Source organism: Apus apus, chromosome 1 (genome assembly GCF_020740795.1).
Source record: "Apus apus isolate bApuApu2 chromosome 1, bApuApu2.pri.cur, whole genome shotgun sequence".
NCBI lineage: Eukaryota > Metazoa > Chordata > Aves > Apodiformes > Apodidae > Apus > Apus apus.
The window spans coordinates 20,912,134-20,933,051 of NC_067282.1; the positions used below are offsets into that span (position 1 = coordinate 20,912,134).

The window sequence follows — 20,918 nt, forward strand, 5'->3', positions numbered from 1 at the left end:
TTTCCACTTGCCCCTCATCAGCCCCTGGACAGAACTCAATACATTCTAGTTGCTCTCTCACGTAAAGAGCAACTCCACCACCTCGCTTCACTGACCTGTCTTTCCTAAAAAGGACATAGTCATCCATGACCACATTCCAGTCATGTGAGCTGTCCCACCATGTCTCTGTTATTGCTACCAGATCATAACCCTTAGCCCGCACACAGACCTCTAACTCCTCCTGTTTATTCCCCATGCTGCCTGCATTGGTGTGCAGGCATTTCAGGGAGCCAGCTGAGCACGCTGGTGGCACCCTTGGGAGGCGGGAGGCCTTCTGGGCTTCGTTAATACTAGAACAATGCCCGACTAGTTCAAACCCAGCTACAACCCCCTCCCAGTTCGAATCCAGTTTAAAGCTCTGTGAATGAGCCCTGCTGAGTCCTGCCCTAGGACCCTTTGTCTCCTGCGGGACAGGATCTATCTATCCAATGCCAGCAGGCCCAGTGTCCTGGAAATCAAACCATCCAGGAGTTCTGTCCCCTACCTCCTTCAAGTTTAGTTTAAAGCTCTCAGTGAGCCCCGCTAACTCCTGGCCAAGAACAATGATTTACTTGATTCATCTTAGCTATTTTATGGGAATACTTGCCCTGGTTGTTGAAAGAGTGGCCTGTAGAAACTTTCTCAGATATCTGGGCTGTTGAGTTTGGCTATGGAGAGCGAGAACTGTGAGGCTGTATCTGCTCAACCAACTCATGTCTGGTAAGATCTAAGCGTGATAACGTCTGGAAATATTTTGACCTGCTAGTGAAGGCTTGTTCCTGATCTGATTATCTTGGCATTGTAACTAACTGTCTGCTGCTTTGTGATTTTGCTCCTTTTAGCCTTATCTAGTTTTCACTTGTCACTCAATGTTGCCATTTAGGTCCTAAAGTTTACAACAAAATTATTTTACAGGATGCCATTTTTCCAGTCAGTGTTTCAGTACTTACAATTTTTCTTGTATGTAATAATTTGTTATTCAAAGTAGAAAGAGCTGAATAATTCAGCAGCTGTATGGTTTGCACATGTCAAGATGATACAAAAGGGAGGGATGATAAATCTAAGCCTTTTTTTCCTGTGCTGTACGACAAAACGCTACTTCTTCCTCTTTCTTAACTCTGCACAAAGTTCCTCCTCCTTGTTCTGGCTGAATGTGTCTTTTAAAGAGATGATATTTTTAAAGGGTAAATGTTATTTGAGTGGTAGACTGTACACTGTAGTAAGATTAAAAAATATTTTTATTAATTTCTATCAACTCTGCTTAAAAACCAGAAAGCTACCACTATATCTGTATATGCACAAGGAAAAGATTTTTGAGTTGCTGTGTAGAACTGTTCAAGTAAAGTTCAAGCTTCAACAAATTGTGTCTCTTTTCAGTAAAGACCAATAAAGCTAAAAGGAAACACATGGTGACTCGGTTCGGTTCTCTTTGCTTGAGTAGGAGAAAGGACAACAGTAAATTCTTGGAATATAATGCAAATTTCAAGACTGGTCACATGAAAGAAAAATGTGTTTTCAGTGCAGCATAAGTACTTCCTTATTGAAACAAGTCTGTTCCTAAGATAGCTAAGCTAAACAAATGCTCTTATTGTGACTTGCAAAACATTTTTCCTTTCTCATGTAGATGCATAACTTTTACAGTATATTTGGTGTTAACTGAGCAGTATTAGGTTGAAATAGTAAAACTGTTAATGGCAGAAAGGTTTTTGTTGTTTTCTTATTGTATCAAAGTGGTAGAGCAGATGTTCAGAACAGTATGGAATGTTTCTTCTTGCCCCCACCATCCCTTTCACACTGAGCCATCTGGAAGGGACTACGAGCAGGATGAGCAGCCATCATGCTAAGAACAAGATTAACGTGTCAGCATCTTTTGTTGATACTTTAAACTGGTCACCCTTCAGTGGAAAACAACAATGTGAGTTGTCATTGAGTGTGTGTTTACATTATCCGCCTGGATATGGAAAGACAACAGAAGTGATATATATAGAACAACTAATAAGTTTAGTGGTGGTCAATCTGGATGAGGACTCATAGGGGTACATACCTACTTTTTTTAATTCCCCCTTCAGCACACTATATTGATGTGACCTTTTACCCTTAATCACAGTGTCAGGTAACATTGTTCTGTTTAACCAGACTTGAATGTACTTTTTTGGTTAAAAGCTTCCGTTAACATTTTTCCAGATTTTTTATGTCCTTGCTCTTTGTGTACTTTTTAATTTTTTTACCTTTTTATTTCTTACAGCAGCAAGGGTACCGTGTGTGGGTATCTTCCAGTTTAATCAGTTAGATTTCTTTAGTAACTTCTAGCTCTATATTTTTTGAGAAAACGTGTTTAGTATTTTGGCTTAATGAACTAAATTTTTGTTTAAAAACAGCTTATGATCTAGAAACAAGCAACATTACTTATTTGTGACGGTGTCCTGGATCATCTGTGTTCTGATACAGGATGAGTAGAAAAAGGGTAGGTGGATTCAGTGCTGGCAGAGTGATGGGTTTCAGTAGAGCAAACTATTGTTTCGTGCAGTCTGTGAACCTATTTTATATTTTAGGTAAGCAAATCTTAAACAGATATCTTAGCAAATTTAAGTGTACCAAGGAAGTTTAAAGTGTGTCAGTGAAGGAGAAGTCTTACTTAAAAGCTTAACAAATAGCTTCAGTGTGACCACAGTGTTTTTCTTCTACTGTTTTGAGTTTCTTTCAATTAAAAGAATTTAAAGGAACGGGAATCTGACATTAGATTCAAGAAGGGTACTTGAGAATGAGATACTTAAAGACTGAAAGTACTACTACTGTCCTGTGGTAAGCTATTCTAAGTGAGAAGGTGAGTTAGAGGAAAGGAACACAAAAAGTCTGAGCTTTCAGAGGAAAGGTAATAATGAGAAAAAGATGAGAGGTTAAAACTTGCTGAGGGATATTCACAGAAGTTCTGTGTTCAAAATAAATACTTCATTTAATTACTCCATTTTTTCATGGGTTAAACCTAAGTACTTCAACATGGAAAATACAGTGTGCGTATGATTTTCCATATTTTTATAAAAGTCAGAAAGCATATTTAGAAATTATAAAGATATAAGTGACAGAGGGGTAAAAAAAATTCCAAAGTAATTTATCAGAAATTTTTTTGCATATTGGGCAATGTGACAGAAAACTGAATATGAATTGCAAATTCCTTATTTTGGATGATGAGAAAGCAATGCAGGAAAAGTTTATCTTTGTAGAATGGTTTGGGTTGGAAGTGACCTTTAAAGGTCATCTAGTCCATATTCTATAGTTGTGTCCTATATTCCATAGATATGTTTTAGTTGGGCCTGAAAAGAACTACAGTGGCATACCCAGACATGAAGCTAAAACAATGCAATAACCTCTGGCTACTGGTTGTACACTTGCTCGAGCAGAGAGAATGAAATACTTATTTCTTCCTTTAACAGTGATGAAGCCATTGAATTGGATGGCATGTATGATCTTTATTTTGGAGCAGAAGATGAAACCTTATTGTAATCCATCTGTACTTCATAATGATTTCTATTTCCTTAGAAACTGCTGGGCAAAATACTGTGATGAAGAAAAGTTAGTGTTTGGATTGTAGAATCATAGAATCATTTTGCTTGGAAAAGACCTTTAAGATCATCAAGTCCAGCCGTTAACCTAGCACCTACCAGTCCAGCACTAAACCATGTCCCTAAGCACCACATCTAGATGTCTTTTAAATCCCTTCACAGATGGTGGTTCCACCACTTCCTTGGGCAGCCTTTTGCAGTGCCTGACAACCCTTTCAGTGAAGAAATTTTTCCTAATATCCAATCTAAACCTCCCCTGGCACAACTTGAGGACATTTTCTCTTGTCCTGTTGCTTGTTACTTAGTAGAGGAGACCAACACCCACCTCGCTACAACCTCCTTTCAGGTGGTTGTAGAGAACAATTAGGTCTAACCTCAGCCTCCTTTTCTCCAAGCTAAACAATCCCAGTTCCCTCAGCAGCTTCTCATAAGACTTGTGCTCCAGACCCTTCACCTTCTCTGCACACACACTAGCACCTCAATGTCCTTTCTGTAGTGAGGGGCCCAGAACTGAACACAGTACTTACTCAAGGTGTGGCCTCACCAATGCCGAGTACAGGGGGATAAGCACTTCCCTTCTCCTGCTGGCCACACTATTTCTGGTGTAAGCCAGGATGCTGTTGGCCTTCTTGGCCACCTGGGCACACTGCTGGCTCATGTTCAGCTGTCTGTGAAGCAACACTCCCAGGTCCTTTTCCTCTGGGCCGTTTCCCAGGCACTGTTCCTCAAGCCTGTAGCATTGCATGGGGTTGTTGTGACCCAAGTGCAGGACCCAACTTGTGAAGAAGAGAATAACTTTAAAGGTCTCCCTCAGTCTTGTCCAGTGAGGCATGCTTATTGGGCTGTGAACTGTAGAAACAAGTACTTAAGCCGAAGTAGGTGAGGCCTTTGACATTATAACAGCATGGCAGATGCACAAGCACTTCTTGAACCATGATCAACAAGTACTACAAGGATGGGATTGTAGAACAAAGGCAAAAAACCCCCACAAATCATCCAGCAAGCTTTAGAGAAAATAAGGCAAATTTCTGACTTGTCTTCATAGTTGTTTAAAACCTCTTTTCTATTACAGTCTACATTTTCATGGAAAGAGTAGCTACTTTATTTCAGGTTAAATCCTTCTCAGAACTTTTTTTTTTCTGCTTTATGAATGTCATCTTGCATATGCTTGTTTTGAGTGGATGGTAGTGTAAAATTCTAACTAAATTTAAGGTAATTGTAAATGTAATTGTTCAGTGCTGTGGATATCCATTTTATTTTTTTCACTCCCAACTTTTTAATTAGAGGAAATTTCTGAATTAATACTTTTACCTCTTAATGGTTCTGTAAACTTTTTGTGTTACAGGCCCACAGTGTTAGCAGAGATAATTATTGATTCAGATTTTTTACCATGCTTCTTGCAGGGTTTTAGGAGATGTGGAGTGTTGGCTAGAAAAATGTAGGTCCATAAAATATATTTGGGTTGTAAATAAACAAAACCAAATACCATCTTCTCCTGTTGTCCTTTCTCTTGCAATTGCTTAATGTCTTGATTTCCTTCATAGTATCACTGAATTATAAAATCTGCCCTCAAGAGCTCAGCACAAACCCAGTCAAATTAAAAAAACAACAACAAACAAACAAAAAAAAAGGAAACAACCCTCCCATTTGGGTTATTTCCCTCTGAAGGGAAACCTTCAGAAATAACTCATTGCAACAAACATTAAAATAAGAACTCTGTTAAAGAAACAAAATGGCTTTAAGGATTTCTGTGTCCATCACACCATTGTTAGTACTTAGGTTGGTAAAATGTGAGAGGAAGATGAAAAGTGGTTGTCTGATGTTAAGGACAAAAAAACTGTTTTTATTCTAGCCTTGACTGTCATGTCTTTTGTGTAGACCTGGCATTCTGGAGGAAGCTCTGTGGAAATGATGTTGACAGAGTTGGCTGTATGTTAATTTTTAGCTGTTTTGAGGTGGACTTTTTCTAGGCATTTCACTGTTCACCCTTGTTGAAAGATGTAGGTTGCTGCAGATAAGAAAAAAGTTGTTCTTGATTTTTAGTTATCCCTAAGGAACAGAATTTTATTAGACTTTGTGCATACTTCTAACAAATGCCTGTCCTTGCTTCAGCAAACTCAATATAAAAATCACAGAGTCACAGAATTATTGAGACTGGAAAAGATCTCTGAGGTCATTAAGTCCAACTTATGACCTAACACCACCACATCAGCTAGACCATGACACTCAGTGCCACATCTGGTCTTTCCTTAAACACCTCCAGGGATAGTGACTCCACTACTTCCCTGGGCAGTCCATTCCAATGTCTAATTACCCTTTCTGTGAGGAAGCGCTTCCTAATATCCATCCTAAACCTCCCATAGCACAGCTTCAGGCCATACCCTTTTGTCCTGTCACTAGCTGTCTGGGAGATCCCGACCCTACCTGACTACAACCTCCCTTCAGGTAGTTGTAGAGAGTGATAAAGTCCCCCCTCAGTCTTCTCCAGGCTAAACAACCACAGCTCCCTCAGCCTATCACTGTAAGACTTCCCCTCTAGTCCCTTCACCAGCCTTGCACTCTGGACCTACTCCAGCACCTCAATAGCCTTTTTGAAGTGAGGGGCCCAGAACTAGACAGAGTACTTGAGGTGAGGCCTCACCAGTGCTGTGTACAGGGGGAGAATCACATCTCTACTCCTGCTGGTCACACTATTCCTGATACAAGCCAGGGTGCCATTGGCCTTCCAGGCCATCTGGGCACACTGCTGGCTCAGGTTCAACCAGCTGTCAACCAGTACTCCCAGTTCCCTCAGCCTGTAATGCTGCATGGGGTTATTGTGGCCCTTTGGACAATGGGCACCCAAAATCAGGTGCTCTTCAGAGATGAAAATTTAGCATCTTCAAGTGTTAGGATATCAGGTATGGGAACTGTCTGCAAGCATCTGAAGTGTTGAAATGCCTTGGGCATAGAGACAGTGTGATTAGAAGGTAGTGTAACTTGATTGCGGGGCTAGAGGTGAGGAAATCAACAGTATTTATCTGGTTTTGATGAGGTGAAATTCAGTTCTATACTCAGACCTCTGGATTTAGGTGGGTGCATAGCAGAGCTTACATGTGGTATCTGAGCTCACGTTATCATTCTTGTATCTATCTGTCAGTAGTTGTAGTGATTTAATTACTTTCAAGGCTTCTGCTTAGCTCTCAAGAAGGATATGGACACTGAGCTCATATCTATGTAGTCATACAGCTTTTGGTGCTTAATTTTGAATGGAATTCTGTCTAGCACATCACTTATGACAAGCTGCATGTTCAGTCCATCTCTTTATTTTTCTTCTCCATAGAAGGATAACTGTGGTAGTTTCTCTCTTTTTATGGAGGTTCATCAAAGAAAAGCTATGAAGTTCCTTGAAAATAATAGAATATATTCAGGGAGATTTACAATGGGTGTATGGGAGGTTCTTTTTCATGGTAACAATCTTCAGCTTTGTTGTATTTTAATAGAGGATATAAGAAGAAACCTGTTAAAGAGTTTAAAGAAAGGATTGGACAATGTCTTGGAGAAAACAGAATAAACATTGACAAGGAAGAGGGGCTATATAAGGAATTGGCATTCATTTTGTGGTATTAGTGAATATATGAAGAACTTCAATATTAAAGAACCATGAAATTCAGCTACATATTCTTAGCATTAGTGTAAATTACAGTGCCTTTTTGGGGATGTGAAAGGCAAAAAGGCAGGTTTGGGGAACAGCTGTTGCATTGAGTTTTTTGCCAGCTACTCAAATTCTAGAAAACAGCTTGTCTCTTATAATAGCCATGCTCTGCTGTTCTTGGAAAGATTGTACATTGTGTTTGCCATCTTTCATGTTTGTTACTGTACATCTGCTTTCTGCTTGGGTTTTTAAAAAGCAAATTTGCCAAGGCCATGTCAGACTTCTTGCCTGCAGTTTAACAGCTGTTGTCCAGAGGAAGGTGGTCTAAGCTGACCTGGGGCAATACTCCCACAACTGCAGGGGAAGCATGGAAAAAAAAAAGCAAAAATGCTTTGATTTTCTCCTTTTGTACCCTGCTTGCCTCTACAGCAATAACTGCAGGGATAAGTGCCTTGTAATTTTAAAACAAAAGGCAGTTACACAAGTTGTTATGAGGGGAAAATGAAAGAAGAAAAACAGAGGTGACAATACTGAGGGAGCATGCCTAATGTGCATTTTTAATGGAGTGATCTAAGCTAATTCAAGCTTCTGTCCTTTCAGAATGTGCATGGGAATCTAGTTAGGTTGGCTGTGCAGTTGCTGGTGCCTGTAGGGTCTGGAGAGCTGTGTCTGTGCTCCAGTCAGAGTTCAGTCCAGGCAAATATTGTGACTGATCCATGTCCAATGAGGCACGCATGGATTTCTTTCTCTTGTTTCTTCTTGCATGCTTGACTCCTGCACCCACTTTTCTAGTCTGATGCTACAGCAAATTTTATATATATGTGGTACAGCATCCTTCTAGATCTTTAAGCTCTTGTGCCAGATGCAGTGGATGGTTTCATGGCATTGGTGACTCCGCACGCGGAGCAGAGTTGGACCTGTGTATCTTAGCTGTACGTCTATATCTGTATTGCATATTTAGGCAGGGTAAAATATGTAAGAAAATGAGCAACTGTTATTGGTCCCAGTCTTCTGAACTGGTACAATTTCTGAAAATAGTAACAACCTATTTGCCTTACATTTTCCATTTATTTGGGGATGGAAGGGAAGAGAAGTTATTTAACCTCTGTGTTGTAAAATGGAGTATGATTTACCAAAAGTCAGTGTGTTTAATACAGTGACAGACTATCACAATTAACATCTTGACTAGTAAGAAACTGGGATTGAAGGGTGACTTGAAACACATGAAAGGCAGTGGAACTGCCATTGCCAGCTCTTTTTTTTCTGCACCTGGTAACATACTATCCTTCAGTCTGGTTGAGCGTAATGAAGTCCCTCTAATTCAGAGGCTGATTTTGTCTTGATTTCTTGTTTAACTTCTTGTTACATGTATTTTGAAAAAAAAAAAAAATTACCCTCACTTCTCATGATTTTTCTTTAAAAAAGATTAAGTTCACCTAATGGTTGTATGTGGTGCAGAAAAGGATGGTAGTGCTTTAGAGGCAAGGACATGTAATAGAGCTTTTTTTACTTGCTACTGTATTAGTAGCTGAATAGGACTGTAAGTGTTTGATTCACGTAGTTGAAGGTTTTAAATACTGTACTCTGTGCAGTTCTGGGCCCCTCACTACAAGAAGGATGTCAAGTTGCTGGAGCATGTCCAGAGAAGAGCTACCAAGTTGGTGAAATGTCTGGAAAGTAAGTCCTGTGAGGAGAGACTGAGGTAACTGGGATTGTTTAGTTTGAAGAAGAGGAAGCTGAGGGGAGACCTCATTGCTCTCTACAACTACCTGAAAGGAGATTGTAGGGAGGTGGGAGTTGGCCTCTTCTGTCACATGAATAATGACAGGACAAGAGGAAGTGGCCTGAAGCTGCGCCAAGGGAGGTTTAGGCTGGATATTAGAAAGAATTTCTTTACCAAAAGAGTGGTTGGACAGTGGAGAGGGCTGCCCAGAGAGGTGGTGGAGTCACCATCCCTGGAAGTGTTTAAAAGAAATATAGTGCTTAGCACTGAATGGGTAAATTAGGTTATGGTAGGGCGATTTAGGTTATGGTTGGACTTTATGATCTTTGAGGTCCCTTCCAACTGGGATGATTCTATGATGCTATGAAATGGGAATAAACTTCTAATTGCAATTGCAGGCCTTTCCCTCTTCCCCTCTGATCAGGAACAGTGAATGCATTGTTTAATCTGCTTATCAATGTCCAGTTTATCTTTTGGAATTAAACTTCACACTGGCATGAAGTGGATATTTAATAATTTATGTCATTCATTAAAAAATGTAAGTTGTTCTTTCCCTCACCCTCAGCACTGCTTTGTGTTTTAGCCTGCTCTTTCAAGAAAAGGGATGTCTTGGGTCAATCTTTTTTCCCCCCTGCATAAAGGATTTATGAGAAAATTAAAAAAAACAAACTGCAGTTGTATGTTTTCTTCAAATTAGTTTTTATAGGCAAGGAAGAACATGATGTTTAGAAGGGACTTAAATAAGTGCTCCTGGTGAAAGGTATGTTGATTATACTCAGAGTGGTAGGTGTTTCAAGAAGTAGCAGGCAATTAGAGGGGGCCAGCTCTAAGAATGTTAGAAAGCCATGGGAAAACATGCTTTATTCTGCTGGTCTTCTGGCCTTCTCATATAAGAATTTAAGTAAGGTGTAGCAAAAAAAACGTGTAGCAAAACATATTTCCAGTAATTCTCTTCTAAAAGCAAACAAATAAAGCCCCACAAACCCCAAATCCTGTAGAGTGGATGTCTTGTTCACCAGAGTGTTTTACTGATGAATTGCACATAAAAATTAGTTCCAAGGAAAGACAATTTTGAGATGCCATCCATAGAGATCTTGTCAGGCTGGAGAGGTGGGCCGATGCCAACCTCATGAAGTTCAGCAAGACCAAGTGCAAGGTCATGCACCTTGGTTGGCGCAATCCCTGGCACAAATACAGGCTGGGGGAAGAATGGCTGGAGAGCAGTCCTGAGAAGAAGGACTTGGGGGTGGTAGTAGATGAGAAGCTTGACATGAGATGCCAGTGTGAGAGCAGTGAGGTTGCCCAGGGGTGTTTTGGATGCCCCGTCCCTGGAAGTGTTCAAGGGCAGGTTGGATGGGGCTTTGAGCAACCTGATCTAGTGGGAGGAGTCCCTGCCCATACAGGGGGGTTGGAAGGTTCCTTCCAACCCAAACCATTCTACAATGATTCTATAATATAAAATAAAAGTTGTTCCTATCTTACCTGCCATGTATTGTTGAAAATTTAGCAAACTCAACTGTCATTAAATTCTGACTTACTCTAATAAGCTGTCTTGTATTAAGAAAGACATGAAGTATAATTCAAGACTACTGCTTAGAAGTCATAAGCTTATTTCTTTTTGGCCTGTTCTGAAATCACCATACAGTTGAATACTTTGCTTCTTGCTAATTACTTAAAAGTTGTTAATTTTTAAAAAATGTTCTTGAGAAGAAAGCATTTTAAGCCTTGGAGGGGGAAAAAGTAATTACAAAAATTACTATGCAGTGTTTGAAAAGCAAAAAGGTCTTTTTAATTTACTAATGCAATTTTAATTAGAGAAATTGAAAGGTTTCTATAATTGCTTTAGTGTAATAAAAATACAAATTTTCCTTTAAGTCTTTTCTAAATGAACTTATGCCCTTGATAACTGTAACTTCTCATTCCAGAGAATTTTGGTGCTGTATGGTTCTTAGGCAGAATGTTATTAATAAGTAGTGCATGGACATGGAATTGTCAGAGTTCAAAAAAGTTAATCAAATTGACTCGTAATTGTATTAATGACGTTTTAGAGAAAACTGCCTAAGAAGTTTTTATAGTATATGCCTCATTTTGCTTTTGGGAGAATTCTGTCCCACTTGGGCATCCTTGCCCTCAAAGCTGCTCCCTGGAGATAGTGTTTTCTGTGCCATTGTGACCTTCTGTTATGCTTTGAGATCTCTTTTTGTATGTGTTCTCCCTGTCCTGGTTTCTTCTATTTTTCAAAAAATCCCAGCTCTGACAGCCTTTGTTTTCTCAGATAAATGTCTTCCTGCATCTGGCATCCTGCCCAAATTTGATCAATTTATGCTCTTAACATAATTCAGATTGTCACTCAGCACCACCTGTGGAAAACTATCTTCTTCCTCGCATTGCAGCTTTTTCCTTGTTCTCACCCAGCCTATTTCTTTGAGGCCTTTGCCCTTATCTGTCAGATGAGTTTATTGTTCCAGTTGAAAACCTGTCCAAGCAAGGGTAGGTCAGTGTCTGACGTAGTCAGGGGGCTGTATTGCATAGGGAGTCTGTTGGTGACCAGCTTGCCAAGGCAGCAAGCCAGCTTGCTCCAGACAGTGATCTTTCCTGCCACTCCAGTGGTGACTGCCAGTTTTTATACATGCAAATGTGCACTAAAATCCAGTGATTCCGGTACTGAAGCACAGGTCTGTGTAGACAGTAAATATTACACTTTTTGCCTGGATTTGGTGTCCATTATCTACATGGACTGCATTCTCTGTGCTTATCTGCAGTGCTGTTGTCATGTTGAGTGCAGGACTCCAGTGCCCTGGTATGTATTGTACAGTGTCTTATGGTAGGAAGGCTGAAGCAAGTGCTTTAAAAGGGGGAAGGTGAAGGGTATTTTGTAGAAAAAAATGAATGCGTGCTGCTCAGATTCATAGCTTTTATTTTCATTGATGTAAATATAATACATATTTTTCTCTAAATTCCAGGTTGTGAGCCATGCCTTTGGTGAAAAGGAACATTGAACCGCGGCATCTCTGCCGAGGAGCTCTGCCAGAGGGAATTACCAGTGAACTGGAATGTGTAACGAATAGTACCCTTGCTGCTATCATACGCCAGCTAAGCAGCTTGAGTAAGTAGCTGTAACTTCCTGTGAGTGTGTGATTCCTGATGAAAACTGAATAAATGAAAAACTTTCAGCTGGCTTGTTTTAAATAACAAAATTACGATACAGGACATTGCCACATATGTAGTATAATAATACAGTAGTGCTTCACTGCTTTTATGCTCTTCTGTATTTTAAAATTTATACAAGCAGAGGATCTCTAGGATTTACAAATGTAAAAAGAATGAACCAACCAAAACTTAGGCATAGACAACTAGGAATTTTTCTAAGGTGAGAGAAATGGGTGTAAGAATTTGATTTATTCCTGGATTCAAATTGCAATTTTGATTGAATGAGAAAAGAGATTTCTTCAGAGTTTTCAACAGTCAGCAACCATTGTTTGTGCTGGTAACTCTCGTGGTAGAAAATAAGTTATTGCTTCATCAGTTTCTTCACTTTGTAAATGGAAATGGTTTAAGAATGTAAGGAAGTCTGTATGGAGTTTAGATTCCATGCCCCACTAAGACGGGTGTTGAGTTTGACAGAATCACATAATTTTTTGAGGTGGAAGGGACCTTAAAGACCATTGAGTTCCAACTCCCCTGCAGGGGCAGGGACACCTTCCACTAGAACACCTTCCACTAGAACAGGCTGCTCAGAGCCCCATCCAACCTGGCCTTGAAAACCTCCAGGGATGGAGCCCCCACAACATCTCTGGGCAGCCTGTTCCAGTGCCTCACACTGAAGAATTTGTCATGATAGGAAATAGCCTATGATCAGCGAAAGAGAACAAGAAACACAGCATGTTCCCCTTTCTAGTAGTCAGTGATTTAGGGATTTTCTGAGCTGCTATGTAATGAGCATTTGTAAACATATTGTCTGTGGAATTGCTTATAGGTGTTCAAATAGGGATTGCACTTTTTTCTTCATCAATGACCTGTGGCAGAACATCCCACAATAGAAGTTGATAGAAGTCCTGTTGGTACTTTCTAGTTCTTGAGTAATGAAAAATAATGAAAGGTTATTTCAACTTGTGTATTTCCATAATAATTTGTGATTTTATTAAATCTTTATTGTGTTCTACTAGTGATACCTTTTTCACATTGGAGTGTCCTGATCTGTTAGCACTGTTTGGATGGAAACCATTTTGTATTTCTGATCATTGTTATTTCTGCTTTGGATATGTAAGTTAGAGTATGTTGGAGTCTTTTTAAGGTGGAGTGTTGAGGACTTCAGATTGTAATAAAACCAGACTTCTTCTGGTTTATCATTAGTTCCTTAATAATTTATAAAATTTTGATTGCTGCTAAACATTGAGTTGATATTTTCTGAGAAGTTTCCAAGTGATTATCTGATCTTTCTTGAGTAGTAGCTGCTGATTTAGCAGGTAATGTTATTTACAGTTAATTTGTGTTTGTATTATCATTGAGTTTAATTTACCATTTTATCAGGCAGTTGTTCAGTATTGGCATCCTTAAGTTTCAGAAAATTGGGAACAATGGTTAATGCATCCTAATTACATTCCAGGATCTCTGATAAGACGTCCCTTTTCTCCCTTGTGAGGAAAGGCTGAGGGAGCTGGGTCTCTTTAGCTTGGAGAAAAGGAGACTGAGGGGTGACCTCATCAATGTTTACAAATATGTAAGGGGTGAGTGTCAGGGAGATGGAGTTAGGCTTTTCTCAGTGTTGACCAGTGATAGGACAAGGGGTAATGGGATCAAATTGGAGCATAGGAGGTTCAAGATGAATATTCAGAAAAATTTTTTACTGTGAGAGTGACAGAGCACTGGAACAGGCTGCCCAGAGAGGTTGTGGAGTCTCCTTCTCTGGAGACATTCAAAACCCACCTGGATGCCTTCCTGTGTGATGTGCTCTAGATGACCCTGCTCTGGCAGGGGGGTTGGACTAGATGATCTTTCGAGGTCCCCTCCAACCCCTAGGATTCTATGATTCTATGATTTTGGTATTGTACCATGATTGCCAAAATGTGGATAATACACTTTTCACTGATGTGACTTGTTAGGAATGTCTATTACTTGTTTCTCCAGATTTGGTCTTGGTACTAATCTCCCTGTTACACTGTGTAATCAGATTCTGTTACAATTGTTGCTGAGGAACTGGCTACTTACACAATCCCTATCCTGCAGTTTTCCCTTAGTGGATTTTTCAGGCCATCAGAAGTCTCTGTAGACAGCCCTAACGTACTTTATTGATGCCAAGTTAAAGATCTATGCAAAGAGATGACATATCCTTTGTTTTAACAGATGGATTCATGGTATTTAATGAGGGAAGTCCACCACCAGGCTTGTCCACAGTCTACAATCTGTCATGTTTGCAGAGGGTTTTTTTCTGTAGACAGCGTTTATTTTGCCCGTGTTTCAAGCCAACTGTAAGCAAGGAAATTACCATAGAAAATTCTGTGCTGGAGCTAATATTGTATGTCCTGCTGCCAGCATCAGAGCTTGTTGGTGTTCCCACAGCTTGCAGTACAGAGAGAGCAAGTACAGGTCTAGCTTGCAGTCACAATGATTTTTAATGTTGCTCTGGGAGTTCAGTGTGGATTTTAAAAGCTGGCAGGTCTGTGCTGTTGTGTACAAATTTGGCTTGCTTCTGCCTCTGCTCTTTTCAGGAGACATGAACAAGTTCCTTTCCAAAGGGAATGTGCTCTCAGTGGAGCTTTTTTTCTATTATGTCTTCAGTTTTGGGTTTGTTTGCAGCCAGCTGGCTTGGAGCACAGGAAGAGTGAGCAGCATTCTCTATGAAACTGTGCAGTTTTGTATAAGGCAAAAGCCTGACTAGCAGATTCACCTCCACTTGGAAGGGGAGACTCTACAGGGTGCAGGGCTGGGAGCATTTGCAGCCTCTACCTGGAAGTACCATGATGCTTCACCTAGTAAACACAGTCATGGAGCAAAGGCTTTGAAGAAAACTTCTATTAAAAACACTCCCTTAGTTTTGGCAGTGAAGTTTGGTCTGACAGCTGCAGAATCTCTAGCCAGTGAAAAAAAGCTGCTTTCTGCAACAAGATCTGTTGTACCATGAGTTCCTGAGTTTTGCTCATGTGTGAATATGGGGAAGTAATATATCTGATTGTCACTGAAGACTAAATATCAAAACTTCAGTATTGAGCTGTTCTTAATTAGGTTCAGTCTGTATGATAATACTGTTTCAAGCTGTAACACCACTTAACTTCTTTCCTGTCTGTGATTCTTTAAGTATTTTGTACTTTTATATCTTGGCTTCTCCATTCATTCAGATACTATGTGTCAGACTCAAATGTTATTTCCAGATGGGTGTGAACCATCTGTACATAGGTAGAGAGCTTTCTTTCAACCATATGCAAGTGATACCAAAAGGTTTTTGCTCCATAAAATGGAGGAACTGTGATCTGTAGAGAGTTGGAAGACTTTTTTTTTTTTTTTCCAGGCAGAGAGCAATGTCACTGATTTGCCTCCTAGTATTTTCTTGGGTAGATTGGCCATTGTCTCAGAGTTCCTCTAGTTTGCACACAGGCCTGAGCATGCTGCGTCCAGCTTTGTGTGACTCTCCTCTTTACCACTACTAAATTGGGCAGAGTTGCTAAGTTAGCTCTTTTGGCATTGGGTATCACACTGGAGGTACTAAAAGGAGGCAGGTAAGAATCAAGAACCAGCCAGGAACAGATTTCCTCTTTGTTTATTTATTTATTAAAGGGGTGGGGAGAAGTGCGTTATTCTAATGCTAATTAATCCAGTTACAGATGGGGAGGTGGAATAATTGTTTTCTGCTCCATGTTGTGATAAAACGGTCATGTCCTGGGTGAATTCCAATTTACAAAACACCAGCTAGTTCTGTGGGATGTTTCAGTCCATATCTAGGACCCTAAGGACAGAATTGGTGCAGCGCTGGTCCCTTTGGGGCAACCCTAGTGTCACCTTTCCTTTAGTGTCTTTTAGATCAGTCACCTGAATGCCAGGTGATGTCATTATTTACCTTTTCTCTTTGATAATAAATGTTCACCATGTGAAAAATTGTGGCCTCTTCAATGTACTGTAAATCTTACTGTTAACTTGAGTGTGTTTTTCCATGCACTTGTGCTGTGGAGCCAGGAATGCAAAGGAAAGCTTAACTTCTTAGGCTGAAATATGCAAAAGGAAACTAGACTAAGTAATAAACACTGCTGGGTTTCTGGTCTTTAGACAAACCAGCATCATGGTTGGATTCCTCTTCTGTTACAGCACTGAGTGCTTTGCTGACAAAAGATGCCTTTGGGGCAATCTATTCAATGTCTTAATGCACACCTTTTTGTGCAGTATGTGGAAATCAATTATAATAAATTCAGGTGGTATCTAGTCTGCTAGCAGTGTTACAAGCTGATGTGGCAAGATGGTATTTCAAATAATTACTGTGGAACTTGGGAAGAGGTATTATGATTTCAATTATTTGTGAACTACACAAATCTCTAGAAATGTCTCACGGTGCTTGGAAATGTATTTTGTGATCAATCAAAAACAGCTCTGTGAAGATGGCCTGTGGAAATGCTAGAAAGAGGCACTTCTCTTAATTAGTATTAAAACCTGCAGAGAGCAGGGATTTGATGAGGCAGCATCATGACTAAATTTCCCCTCAACTACTTCTGTGGTTGGATAGAGCCTTAGAAGGAAAGACTGCATAATTCCTTTGGTGTTTGTTTTTCTTTTTTAATTGAATATTCAGGTTGCCTGTTATGTTGGGAAGCACCTTATGTTTTTAAGTTGTTTTCTTATAGTACCAAAATCAGCTGTTAAGTTGAAAGATATGCTTGTAACTTCAGATATGGTTTGAATTTTTTTAACGTATTGTTAAAAATCTAATTAAAAATATGCTAATATAGAAAACCCTAGAAAAGTATTACTTTATTTCTAAAACTTACTACATCACATTAATCAGAATAGCATGTTCCAATATTGCTGTACCATGTAACTGTTTTTACTGACAGGAGATTGACAACTTGTCTTTCACTTGTTTTAGAGTAGCAACTGTTTGAAAAAATAGAAAGGAGAACTCAATAGTAAAAGAAGTAAGTTCCCACAAATCAGCTTTATGAGCTAGTTTGCTTCCTGTGAGATAACTGACAAGCACTTGTCTGCTTGACTTCTCTAGGTGTGATGTGTTTAATCACAGAATGATACAGTCCTGTGCTCAGCATGCTGATCTCAATACATTAACATAAACTAACATCCATTACAATTTATTGATGTTTTGAGCTCTGAATACAGGTAGCTTGTAATACCTGCTTTATTTAGCTGAAGAATTGAAAAGTTTGTTTTATAGCTAGGAATAACCTGTTGGTTTGCAGCAACTAAATCACATGGAGATTATAATTGAATCTCAACTACCTGCCAGGAAGGACTTAGAACTCTTCTTACTGTGAAGGTGGTTGAGCATTAGCACGGGTTTCCTGGAGAGTTTGTGAAGCTTCCATCCTTGGAATTACTCAGACCACAACTGGACAGTCCTGGGCAACCTGCTTTGGCTGACCTCCCTTTGAGTTGGACTAGGTGATTTTCAGCCTCAACTGCTCTGTGTTTTGTTAAACTTAAAATGTCAACAGTTGCTGTTGTTTTGGAAGTCATGATCATTTAGGTGGTTAATTCCATATTTTTCCAACTACTAGACAAAGTTTCACACAGAATAGACTATCTCAGTTGGAAGGGACCTGATCATCTGGTCAAACTGCCTGACCAGTTCAGGGGTGAGCAAGTGAATGTATGTTGTTAAGAGCATTTTCTAAATGCCTCTTAAACACTGACAAGCTTGGGGTATCCCTGCATCCCAGGGAGAAGAACTCAGCATCTCCCTCTCCACGTCCCTTTCTCAGGAAGCTGTGGAGAGCAATGTGGTCACCCTTCAGCCTTCTTTTCTCTGAAATTGGCAAACCGAAAGTCTTCAGTTGCTCCTCACAGGACATTTCTTCCAGCCCTTTCACCAGCTTTGTTGCCCTCCTGGATGCATTAAAGGACATTGACATCCTTCTTAAGTGGTGGGCCCCAGAATTGTTCACAGCACTCAAGGTGAGGCTGCACCAACACTGGATGCAGCAGGTTAATCACCTCTTTTGACCTCCTGATGATGCTGTGTTTGCATCCCAGGATGAGGCAGGTTTTAATGAGCAATTGTGTTTCTGATGGCAGTAGTTCAGCTATGTAAGGATTCAAATTTGAAATTTTTCCTGTTTTTCAAGCAGAAAACTAACCAGGATGTCCAGGAGAACAAACTTCAGGCAGTGCTTGTGGATATTCTGAGAGTTTTGTACAAGTCTGTTGCCTAAAATTTTGCTGAATGACTAACTGCGATCTTATAATTCTACAGCTACTGTGTTTTGTTATAACTTCATGATACTGAAGCCATTTGCCTTGTGTTTTGTAAACCTTCAGCAAAGGGATTTCCCTGTCTGTTTTCTTACACAGGCAAACATGCTGAAGACATATTTGGTGAATTGTTTAATGAGGCCAACAGCTTCCACATCAGAGCAAATTCCCTTCAAGACAGAATTGATCGCCTTGCTGTCAAAGTTACCCAGCTGGATTCAACAGTAGAAGAAGGTAGGTAATTGCATGAAAGCATTGAGCCAGAAGTGATGTTGACAAGACCACAGTATTTAATTACACAGCAATCTCTCTTTTCAAAGTAATCCTGAACCGATATTTCATCTTGTTTTCTCAGTGAGACAAGCTGGGAAAAGTCATGTTAGAGGAGCGAGAAAAAATAATCTCGAGTTGTAGAACTGTCTTCATTTTTTACTTGGTGTTACTTCAAGAAGCTCCTGCAATAATAGAGTCACTAAGCTGCCTTTTTCACAGGGAAAACTTTTAGTTTGTGAGTGTAATAAATCAGGAGTGATTAAATCTAGACCTTACTGGCAGTAAGTCAGAATAGTTCACAGGAAGGCCATGGACTTGTTGGACTGGGTCCAGAGGAGGGCCACAGAAATCATCAGCGGGCTGGAGCACCTCTCCTATGAAGACAGACCAAGAGAGTTGGGGCTTTTCAGCCTGGGGAAGAGAAGGCTCTGGGGAAACCTTATAGTGGCCTTCTAGTACCTGAAGGGGCTACAGGAAAGCTGGGGAGAGGCTTTTTACAAAGGCTTGTAGTGAGAGGACAAGGGGTAATGGTCTTAAACTAGAGCAGGGTAGATTTAGACTAGACATTAGGAAGAGATTGACAGCTGGCTAAACATGAACCAGCAGTGTGCACAGGTGGCCAAGAAGGCCAACACCATCCTGGCCTGCATCAGGAATAGTGTGATCAGCAGGACCTGGGAGGTGATCCTGCCCCTCTACTTGGCCTTGGTGAGGCTGCACCTTGAGCACTGTGTGCAGTTTTGGGCACTGCAGTATAGGAAGGACATTGAGGTGCTGGAGAGGGTGCAGAGAAGGGCAACTAAGCTGATTAGGGATTTTGAGGACCAGCCCTATGAGGAAAAGCTGAAGGAGCTGGGTCTGTTCAGCCTGGAGAAGAGGAGGCTGAGGGGAGACCTCATTGCTCTCTACAACTACCTGAGATGAGTTTGTAGTGAGGCATGTGTTGGCCTCTCCTCCCTAGTGACCAGCGACAAGACAAGAGGACAATGGGGTTAAACTCTGCCAGGGGAGTTTCAGTCTGAATATTAGAAAAAATTTATTCACAGAAAGAGTGGTGAAGCATTGGAACAGGCTGCCCAGGGAGGTAGCGGAGGCACCATCCCTGAGACGTTAAAAAAGGGGTAGACATAGTGTTTCGTAAGACGATTTAGTCTTTAGGAGTTGTAGGGTGGATGTTTGGACTTGATGATCTTGAAGGTCTTTTCCAAACTTGACAATTTTATGATTCTATGCTATGAGGGTCATGAGACACTGGAACAGGTTGCCCAGAGAGGTTGTGGAGGCCCTATTCCTGGAGACATTCAAGGTCAGGCTTGATGGGGCTCTGAGCATAAAGAGGGATTGGACTATATGACCTTTAAAGGTCCCTTCCAACCCAGCCTATTCTATGATTCTACTGGAAAAAATTTGAATCAGTAGATCTATTTATTTATTTCAGGGTAGGGTAGTCACAAACTATCTTAGTAGTGTCTGTTCTGCAGTCATCTGAGATCTTACAGTACTTGCTAGCTAAATGAGGCACTGCATGTTAGCATCAACTAGGTAAATTCCCTAGGGGTTTCTGGTCACTAGAAACAGTATTTGCTTTAAAGTGCTGTTACATCCTCTTACTTGCATGTTTGGTCATTCACTTAATAAATATACACATCAGAACAAAGGCTTTAAGTAACATAATGGCATTGTTTGAAAACACTTATTTGGGTAAGTGGAATATGGTACTTTGTCTAGCTCCAAAACCTGTAACTGGCATGTTTGCTTAGCTGTGCAGTTACATGTTTGTGTCAGCCACTGCATGTAGTCACTGTTTAGATGATTCCTTCTGTCTTCCGGAAAATAAAATTCCTGACAATTAGTAAAATGTAAAAGCTTGTTACATCAGGAAGGTAGTGTAGTATTTACTTACTAATAGTTACTGCTACTTGTGATATATTTAATAGTGCTATTAATATGGTCTGTATAATACATTTTATATTAATTTTGTATAATTTATATATTAATGCTAATATTAATGCCAATATTAAATGCTACTGTTAATATTCAATAGTGTACTATTTATTTAGCCTTCCACTTTTAGCTTGCTACTGTTTGAAAATTATTATATGTGTGGTTTTTGTTTGTTTTTTTTTTCTGGTTTTGGACCATGTTGACTTGTAGAGTATCCCAGTTGATACTAGCACCTTTCTTTTTCTGTCTTAGAGGTCCTTAGAGGTCACCTTACATGTAACCAAGCCATTATGGTGTCACTCTTCATCTTAGTTTTTGGGGCATGTTGTGGTGGTAGTAAGAACAAATTAGATGATAC

General features: G+C 40.1%; 1 protein-coding gene across 4 annotated transcripts in view; it reads left to right on the plus strand.

Annotated features, from left to right (window-relative positions):
* Positions 1–20,918, plus strand: part of WASF3 (WASP family member 3) — an 81,385-nt gene that overhangs the window by 36,036 nt on the left and 24,431 nt on the right. For all 4 annotated transcript variants that reach the window (XM_051607987.1, XM_051607990.1, XM_051607989.1 and 1 more), the window contains exons 3-4: positions 11,899–12,041; positions 18,443–18,577. In XM_051607987.1, coding sequence (XP_051463947.1) covers positions 11,909–12,041; positions 18,443–18,577 — 268 coding nt within the window. In that variant the 5' untranslated portion in view covers positions 11,899–11,908. The remainder of the gene's footprint in view (positions 1–11,898; positions 12,042–18,442; positions 18,578–20,918) is intronic.